The sequence below is a fragment of the Myotis daubentonii genome, chromosome 18, assembly GCF_963259705.1.
Source record: "Myotis daubentonii chromosome 18, mMyoDau2.1, whole genome shotgun sequence".
NCBI lineage: Eukaryota > Metazoa > Chordata > Mammalia > Chiroptera > Vespertilionidae > Myotis > Myotis daubentonii.
The window spans coordinates 31,961,677-31,971,841 of record NC_081857.1 but is presented as its reverse complement, the minus strand read 5'-3'; the positions used below and the strand labels follow the sequence as shown (position 1 = coordinate 31,971,841).

General features: G+C 50.3%; 1 protein-coding gene across 1 annotated transcript; it reads left to right on the top strand.

Moving 5' to 3' along the window:
• The first annotated feature begins 4,448 nt into the window (after nt 1-4,448).
• CRNN (cornulin) lies at nt 4,449-9,995 on the top strand. The gene is made up of 3 exons (XM_059673681.1): nt 4,449-4,570; nt 6,732-6,882; nt 8,144-9,995. Exons 2-3 carry the CDS (start codon nt 6,745-6,747, stop codon nt 9,638-9,640), a joined length of 1,635 nt encoding a protein of 544 aa, XP_059529664.1. The 5' UTR covers nt 4,449-4,570; nt 6,732-6,744; the 3' UTR covers nt 9,641-9,995.
• The last annotated feature ends 170 nt before the right edge of the window (nt 9,996-10,165 follow it).

Sequence of the window (10,165 nt, the reverse complement as noted above, 5' to 3'; positions counted from 1 at the left end):
GCAGGGTCTTACTCTGGTGGGAGGAGTCCTGTCCCCAGTCCCTCAGCAGCTCCATGTGGATAACTAGAGACAGGCTCACTGTGAGACGGTCCAGCTTTCTGTACCACAAAGTCTGCATAAATTGAAATTATTTCCTTCTGCCTCATAGATAATTATAGTATTACTTTGGATTGATCTGCAAACCACCGCTCCTAACATTAAACTTTATACTCATTTGTTCTGAAAGAGTTAATGGTGTATGAACTAACACACGGGTAATTGAAGGAAGTCTGTGGTAAACCCTTTTGTGGAAAAATAAGCATACCTTTGTTAGTGAATAATTCCACTGTTGTTGTTTTTCTCTAACTTCTGTTTTTAGATTTTTCAAGGTGTGTCTTGTATTTATTATTTATAGTTTGGTGTTTTTTAATAGATAGAATGAGTGATCCATTTGAACATTCATTTTGTATACATTCCTCTTCTCTGTATTCAAACGAACAGCTCACTGCTACTACTTAAATAACAACACCCCCTCCCATATGTTTCAGTGTTCATCAGTTTAAGACACACTTTCACACCCAGTGTGTATTTTTAACCTCACAACAACCACGTGTCCTGAGCAGAGCTTATCACTGTTTTACAGGTAAGGGAGCAGAGGGTCAGAGTGGTTAAGGACCTTACTCAAAGCCTTGTAGCCAGTGAGGTGGTGAGATGGGTTGGTCTCTCTCCACCGCTGAAGATAAGAAACTTGTGTGGGTGCCTTCTTGTCTTCCTAACGTCAAGGTGTCTGAAGACAGTGAGTGCGCACATTTACCAACAGCCCGTGGCCCCTGGATGACCTTGGTGCGCACAGCACACTGCACCTGCACCTCACGCTCTGCCCTTTAAATGAGGACTGAATTCCAAGCCCACTAGTAACTCCCTACTCACTGGCTTTCCCCTTGGCACGTCCTCAGTGTTCCATTTTCTTTCAGTGTGCTCAGAACACCCTGTCATCCTCTCTTAATCCTGGCTTCTCTCTGGGAGGGATAAGTGCTTTGATCAATGAAGGAGGAAATAGTTCAAAGCAGACCAACCCTAGTAGAGACCAGAACAGACAGGTTTGTAGGGTTTGTAGGGAAACCAGCACAAATCCAGTTTGTCCTGACTAGTGCTGCAATGCAGCTTTTCCCCATTGGGTCCTGGGAACCCCCTTAGCCTCGGATGCTGAGCTATCCCACTCTAGCCCCAGGAGCACAAGGATAAAGCCCAGTAGCTCTAGTGGATGGAATAGGGGGCCAGCCCTCATGATTCTAGAGGGAAGCTGTGTCCTCCAGAAAAATGGGCAGAGCTTCCACATCAACTCATCACACAGTTACTACAAACCAGCCTTGTCTCAAAGAGGGGCAAATCCAGAAAGGAGGATTATGCAGATAGACAAGCAATGATAAGGATGACAGAGTAAAATAAATGCTGTAAAAGATGCACCATCAAAAGACTATTGAGGGCAAGCTAAGATGCTAAAGAGAGATCTCATCTGTTGGGATCATCTGAAAATATATTATGGAACTGGTGGTGTTGGAGTTGTCCTGATTGGATGGAGGAGGAGGAGAGGAAAGCATTCATGCTGGAACAAGGGCCCGCAGGAGGCGGAAGGCAGCGTAAGCTACAGTTCTGTGGGGATGACAGGTCTATACTCTTGACCAGAGATGATGGTAGTATTAGGGCATGGCGGGAAATGTACATTCCCCTTACATGTAAGCCAACAAAACTTTGCTACCACCAAAACTCTGTGGAGTTCTGAGCAGGAACACTGGTGAAGCAGGGAAAGGGAGAACCCCTCCTCCCACTGTTCTTGCCATGATGTTCCTTTTTCCTCCCTATGAGAAGATTCTTCCAGTTTGCTTGCTCTAGGAGCTGGACACTTAGTTCTGGGAAATTCGCACTCCCTTTCAAATGGCAGCTTTCCTGGCCAAACCAAGGAAGCTAATCATGCTAGTCACATGCTCCCTGCGTGGATGGGGACTCAGAGAAACAGCAGGGCCAACGCAACCTGTCCAGTTGGGGATTAGGCCCAGAATGGCTAATAGAAACTCACTAAGTCACTGGAGACTGTCAACAGGGATGGCTCTGGTATCTGCCTAATCCTTCCTGGCATTTCCAGGGCTGAACTTGGGCATCTGGGCTCCCGGGATGCTCTGACCAGGGTCCAGGTAGGGTAGGTCTGAGAGAAGAAGCTCCAGTTGGGCACAGAGAACATTAGGAGGCCTGGAACTGTCCGCTACTCTTTGTCTCGCTAAGAGCCATGCCTGTCCCCTGTCGCGCGTCACTATTCTCTGTTCCTGGGTGGAGGTGAAGGTGTCTGGTGAGCAGCCAATTTTAATTAACATTTTACAAAAACTGTCTTCCATTGTTAGAAAATTATTTGGTGCGCATGTCTTGTTCTCCAGATGAGACAGAGTTCCTAAAAGCAGAATCATACTCTTTAGCTCACCACGGGTAGCACATACCGGCTCTTGGACATAGGCAGAAATGAACCAAGTAGAGGTCAGCGATGAATTTCTCAGCAAGTGTGTAAGAAGAAATCAAAGGCAAAAATGAGTTTGTTGCTTTGAGATATTTCTGTTTTCTCCAAAGCAGAGTGAGCAAGGGATAAGAGCTCTGATACAGTCCCTGGCCTCCGTCCAGAGTAAAGTCACTCGTTTGTAACAACTCATTATGAACTTTACAAACACACAAATGTACACTCAGCTAGACTGCCAGTCCCAATCTCCCACCTCCTCATCTCCCTTAGCCCGAACTACCCTCTCTGGTGAACCTCCCTCTACCCTACACACACAGACACCTCATTTACCTCTCTCTGCTTCTGTGGACCCGCAGCTACTCACAGCCCCAACCCCAGGCGCAGATCTGCCCTGGGCACATGGAAACACACAGGCTTCGGAGGCAGGCAGACCTAAGTTCAAATCCAGGTCTTTCACTTTTCTCATTATGTGGCCTCGGGTGGTTTACTTAACATCTCTGTACCTCAGTTTCTTCAACTGTAAATTGGATGTAATGATACCTACCTCACAGTCAAAGCATCTGGCTTGTTAATTCCCTAACTTACTTTCCCTTAGTTTCTGAACCTTTCTGGGTGTTCTAAGCATATCACTCACAGCTGGATGGTCCAGCTCCATCCCTTCTCCACTGAGTGGCCACTTCTCTGAGGATTTCTCAGTGTCCTCACTTACGGGGCTCAGCCATACCACCCCCCTCTCAGGACTGTCATTAAGCATCTAACAAACTGAGATGGTACTGAAAGTCAAATCCAGTCAGATGATACTTACTATTACTGTTACCCTCTCGGGGACTTTCTCTGTCAGATTTGAAATTACTCCTTTGAGCCCTGGCTGGTGTGGCTTAGTTGGTTGGGTGTCATCCTGTGCAACAAAAGGTTGCCGGTTCGATTCCTGATCAGGGCACATGCCCGGGTTTCAGGCTTGATCTATAGTGGGGCAGGAGGGGGGGGGGCGCGTGCAAGAGGCAGCCAATCAACGTTCTGCTCTCACATCGATGCTTCTCTCTGTGTATCCCTCTCCCTTCCTCTCTCGCAAAAAAAAAAAAAAAAAAAAAATCAATAAAAATATTTTTAAAAGAGTTTTCTCCTAGCCCCAGAAATCTGAGAGAGAGAGAATGAGAAAGAGGAAGAGGAGAAGAAGAAAGGGAGAGAGTGGAGGAGAGAATGAGGGAGGGAGGGAGGGAGGGAGGGAGGGAGGGAGGGAGGGAGGGAGGGAAGAAGGAAGGAAGGAAAGAAAGGAAAAAAGGGAAATTTCTCCTCTTGTTCAACTCTGGTCTTAGCCCTATGTCTGAAATGAAGCAGGATCTCCACAAATATATACTAGTTAGTCGGCCAGTTCCATTTCCTGTCTTTGCAATGAAGAAAAGCACAGAATCATCTTCAGCTTCTTCTCCATCCTATAAAAAGCTATCTACCTACAGGATGATAGGTGGAAGGTATTAACCTTCTTTGTTTTAATCAAACATGAGACCCAACTATAGAGAAATGAGATTGGACTCCTTGCATGTCTCATAAACTGGGTATAAAAAGCAATTCCAAAACAAGAATTCCAAGAATGCTCTAAATAATGACATCCCCAGAAAAAAACATGTATAGCTTCCCAAAGCCACCACTTTGAAAAGGATAATCCTCAACAGATCAATGTTCTTGAATGTTTGTATAAAAAATAAAATCCCCATGACTCTGCAGTGACACAGAGACCAAGAATGTTCCCCAGGACCCACCCGTGCTGAGCAGTGCTGAGCCCATCACATGGGACAGGAGCCTCCCTGTCATGAGAAGACCCGGGAGAGATGAGGGCTGAGAGAGGGCTCCACACGTGGTAGAAGGGGTCAGATCCTTAGGCCAACACAGCCACGTGTCAGCAGGTAAAACGGGAGAAAGGTGGGGCTTGGCTGAGCCTTGGGTGAATCAAGCCTTTCAATGGGGTGGGGCATCTTGTCCAAACCCTCGCGCTAACTCAATTAAATCCCCAATAAAAGGCTCCTGCCGCTGACCTGGCACTGCACACACCGCTCAGCAGCCACTTGCCTCACCCTGCCTGTGCATTAGGTAAGTGCCCTCCTCAGGAACCTCTTTCTCACTCTCAGTTCTTGATGATCTGACCTCATAAAACCAGGGCTGTGGGCGGGAAGTGTCCGCTCTGACTGGGCCTCCGGCAAACCAGTGCACGGGGGAAAGGGCACTTTCCTCCCCGCACTGGCCGGGCAGCAGTGCCTCTCACTGGGACACTGTGTTGGCAGCAGCAACAAGACCACCCACATGCCTTCCTGGATCAGCCCAGGTCTCTTATTCTTTTATTTTTTCAATATATATTTTTACTGATTTCAGAGAGGAAGGGAAAGGGAGAGACAGAAACGTCAATGATGAGAGACAATCATTGATTGGCTGCCTTCTGCACGCCCCCTACTGAAGATCGAGCGTGAGAGCCATGACCTCCTGGTTCATAGATCAATGCTCAACCACTGAGCCACACCAACCAGGGAGGTCTCTAGTTCTTAAAGTTGTGGAAGCTTCTTGGCGATGCTCAGGGTGTGTGAGACCAGAATCAGGTTATGGTACTTCTGCCAACCCAGACAATGGGGTTGAACCTTCTCAGGGAACAAGGGGCTCTGACTCCAGGGCAATACCTAGGCAAGATGAATTTGTGGATTTATTCTAAGAGATCTGAAGTGTAACTAAAAGGCCATCTCAATATTTTTCCTGCTTATAGTCAGTGGTTGAGGTCGGCCATAGGGTTAAAAACAAAATAAAAAACAAAAAGTAGGATCTGTTCTTGTCTCTGTAGAGGTGCAATGTTCTGAGTTTTGTGCTGTGATGTACACGAGAAAACAGTCTGAATTTTTGGCTGCCAGATGGTAGAAAGGACACTTCCTGAAGAGCCACCGTGACTCCTTCCTTTTTCCCTCCCCTCTTTTGTCAGGCCCTCCTCTTCCTGCGCCCTGTCCTTTCCATCTCCACAGCGCCCCTCCCCCACCAGTCCATCTCCCCCTGCACCTGAACCCTGCCTCTCAGCACCATCTCCTCCCTGGGGCCTCCCTGAGGCTTCTGCTTCTGCACCTCCCGGTCTCTTTGCCTCTTGCCCATCCAGCCACACCCAGAACCCACTTCCGCCTGAGCCCACCCCCCTGGCGGATGAGAATAAAATATCTCCCTTCAGTTGGGAACCTTTCCTCACAGGCCACCAAGGTTACGGGCTTGAAGGAGCCACATACCTCTGAGCAGGCTGACAGGTCCCATCGCGGAGGACAGAGCTCACATCCAGAGAAACCAGGACTCTCAGAACAGGCAGACTTCCAACCAGGCAGAGCACCCCTCCTCCGCTGTCCCCACAGGTGGTGGCTAGCCTCTTGCCGGACACCTTCCTGAAGGGCAGTAAAGAAGGGTAGAGTGGGGCCCTCAGGTTCCTGCCTGGCCCCTACCTGAGGCAGGAATTGACTCACATACGTACTTACTAGTACTGCCGGTTGGTGTTCCCAGCAGGACTCTTTCAGCCTGTGACAGGCAGAGACAGGCTAGATAGGCTGTCCAGAGGGCAGAGTCTCGAAGGTCATTGCATTTGAGTTCAGGAGACATGGGTTCTAGGATTTCTTACAAGCGGTGTGGCCTTGGGCAAATCAACTTCACTGCCTGCTCCCTCACCTATAAAAGGTAGAGATAATAAGGATGATGTAAAGAGTGAGGAGAGAGGGAGAGAGGGGGAGAGAGAGAGACAGAGAGAGAGAGAGAGAGAGAGAGAGAGAGAGAGAGAAAGAGAGAGAGAGAGAGAGAATGCATATGAAAGTACTTAGTGAGCAGTAGACTATATAGAGACGTATGCAAACATATGTGTATAATGATATTTAATAGGTAACATTTTGAACAAACCAGCATCTATCAAGTGCTTTAAATGAATCATCTCTCTTAATCTGCAAACTAATCCTCTAAAGTAAATACTAGTATTGCCTTCATTTCATGGTGAGTAAACTAAGGCACTAGAGGCAAAGCAACCTGCCCTAGCTCCCCTGCTGGGTAGGTGGCAGTTGACCCAGGAGCCTGCCTCTAACCACCATGTGCCCCTGCGTCCCCTCCATAAATACGTTATGAAGGAAAGGAAGACAACCAAGACCAGAAGCAGAGCCCACACACAGGGAAAGGACTTGAAGCAGGAGTGCTCCCAGGGAAACCACGGGGGTTGATTCCGGAGCCCCCGGGGCTTTTCTTCTTTCTCCAGCTTGACTACCAAGATGCCTCAATTACTGCAAAACATCAATGGGATCATCTACACCTTCCAACGCTACGCCAGGACAGAGGGCAACTGCATGGTGCTCAGTCGGGGGGAACTGAAAAGGCTCCTGGAGCAGGAGTTTGCTGACGTCATCGTGGTATGATGGGCCCAGCCAGATGGGGAGGGGCTCAGGGGAGAGTGAAGATGGCTTGTCTGCAGACCAGACCCTTGGCCCCAGGAACCCAAGGAGGCAGCCTCTAGATCAGGGGTGGGCAAACTTTTTGACTCGAGGGCCACAATGGGTTCTTAAACTGGACCGGAGGGCCGGAACAAAAGCATGGATGGAGTGTTTGTGTGAACTAATATAAATTCAAAGTAAACATCATTACATAAAAGGGTACGGTCTTTTTTTTTCTTTTAGTTTTATTCATTTCAAACGGGTCAGGGCCATAGTTTGCCCACGGCTGCTCTAGATCCAAGCCACAGGTCCTACCGGAGGCTGTGCAGGCAGAGAAACAGGAGGGAACAAGGGACAGCCACTGGAGTTGACAGACCAGATCCTTAGAGAAAATACCTTGACTTCGATTGATTCAAATTGGAAGACAAGGTGAAAGGACTCTAATGGGACAGCTCAGGGAGAAACACAGCCTTGGAATATTCTAGAAATAAAAAGAATTGCTACTTCTGCTACTTCTTAAATCTGCTATGGTGATCATCTACTCTGTCTGGCAGAGATTTAGTCATCCATTAATAAGCATCCATGAGAAGCTCAGCTCCGTGCCTTGTACACAGCATTTGCTCAAAAACATTAGCTGAGTGCTCACATCAGCAAGGAAGTTTGGGAGAGCAAACCAAACCCAGGTGCACCTCCCTGCCTTTCCTGCCTTCGGTTCACAGCTAAAGCACTGGGATGGTCAAGGTCTTGGGGACAGGGATGTGTGGGTGTATCAGGGTGCTGCATCCACCTGCTCAGGGCAATCTGTGGTGCCTGGGGACACGCAACCCCCTAAGTTGGGGAAACACCTGAGCCTCAATAAGGATCTCACAGAATTCCCCCGGAGCCAGGTTCCCACCCTATTTCTCTTGGTGAGAATGTGGCCTCAGTGCCGGGGCCCAGGGCCCGAAGACAGCCCTGAGAATCACTCCGCATGCATTCATTTATTCATTCTTCATGAAATCGTCATTCACTTCCCCTGTGGGCCAGAAATCATGCCAGACACAGAGGATACAAAATAAAAGGTGTTTCCTACCCACGAGGGAGCGAGACAGGACTGAAAAAGGAAAGTGATTTTGTGTTCATGCTGCTATAACCCTATGGGAAGGGGGCTCGGGGCAGAGCAGGTGGGCTCTAGGTTCGGGGGTGGGGTCCTGGCAGCTGAGCTGGGAGGGCTGCTGACTTTGCCTGATCTTCTCCCCAGAAACCCCACGACCCAGCCACCGTGGATCAGGTCCTGCGCCTGCTGGATGAAGACCACACAGGGACCGTAGAATTCAAGGAATTCCTGGTCTTGGTGTTTAAAGTCGCACAGGCCTGTTTTAAGACGTTGAGTGAGGGTCCTGAGGGAGCTTGTGGACCTCAAGAGTCTGGAAGCTTCCCCCGCGGGGCCTCAGCAGAGCTGGGAGAAGGACAGAGAAGTGTCACAGAAGTGGGAGGCGGTGGGGAAGGACAGCGTCATGAGGGGAGCAGTGGTGGCCAGGGCAGGCAGGCTTCCAGAGGGCAAGACGGGGCTGGGGCACACACCCAGGGGCCGGACATCAGCTCTTCTCAGGTCAGTCACCGGGAGGGGCAGCACGCATCCCAGAGACAGAAGAGAGAGAGCCAGCAGACACAAGCGAGGGGGCACGTGGAGCCAAACCAGAGAGTGGGAGAAGACCAGAGTCATCAGACCAGTGAGTGGGTGTCGGAGAGACAGTCACAGACTAGAGAACAGAACAGAGCCCACCAGACACGTGGGACTGTTACTGGCACCATAACTCAGACCCAGACAGGTGCCACCCAAACCATGGAGTGGGACAGGAACCAGATGAGCCAGGTAGCCACTAGAGGACACGATCAGATACCTACAGGGTCACACACCCAGACCGTACAGCAGGACAGGAGCCACCAGGCAGGAAGCACTAGCACCCAGACACGGGAGTCCACCCATGGCCAGACCAGAGGAACTGAGACCCACACTCAAGACAGGAGCCAGATGAGCCAGGTAGCCACAGGAGGGCACGTTCAGACACAGACAGGGTCACACACCCAGCAGGGCAGGAGCCACCAGACAGGAAGCACTAGCACGCAGTCACGGGAGTCCATCCATGGCCAGACCAGAGGAACTGAGACCCACACTCAAGACAGGAGCCAGATGAGCCAGGTAGCCACTGGAGGACACGTTCAGACACAGACAGGGTCACACACCCAGCAGGGCAGGGGCCATCAGACAGGAAGCACCAGCACCCAGTCTCAAGAGTCCACCTATGGCCAGACCACAGGGACTGAGACCCACAGTCAAGACAGGAACCAGATGAGCCAGGTAGCCACGGGAGGGCACATTCAGACACAGACAGGGTCACACACCCAGACCACCCAGCAGGACAGGAGCCAGACAGGGGCTAGAGGACAGGGACAGACCCAGACACAGTCAGGCAGCTGTGAGGCAGAAGAGATCGTGCCAGGAGGTCAAGCCCAGGCTGGGATCAGCACCCCAACAGGCACACAGGACGGCAGCAACACTCACTCAGGGAGCAGTGGGACAGGAGGGCAGGATGAAAGAGAGCCCCTGGTCAAGGAGGAGTGGGTTGATGACCAGACAAGGGACACAGTGATTGGAAGGCAGGACCAGGGCAGCCTGCACAGCGCCCAGCCAGAAGGGAAGCGAGAGCTCACAGCCAGGGGGCTGTATTCATACTTCACAAGCAACAAGCCATGAGCGTCCCAGCCCTGGATCCCAGTGCCCAGTGCCAGAAGAAGACAGCTGGAGAGGCATTGGCTTATGCTTCCCTGGCCAGTCCGGCTGGCATGTCCCTGAACATCAGATCTTAATCATGGTGCCTCTCTCTTAGGTCTTTCTCAGTGAGGCCATTTCTGCAAGGTGCTTTCTCTCCTACACTCTTCTCTCTCACCTGCTCTGCTGTGCAGACCATCTCAGCAGCAGGAAGACACAGAACAAGTCATCCCTTTTACCGAATGTTCTTCAGCTTATGGAGTTTTCAGAATTGCTTTTCTCTCTGCCCTCTGTCCACCACCCCACCTATCCTGGTGCATCAATAAAACCCATCTAAGGAGCTGGGCTCTGTGTCCCCTTCAATCACTATTGACGCGATAGGCAAAGGGCCACGGGGCTGTGATGATGAACTACACATGGTCCCTACCCTTGAAGAGCATCCACTTGAGAAAATATTCCACGAGATTCCAAGAGTTATAAAGAGTCGAAGAGAGGCCCTAGATGGCTTGG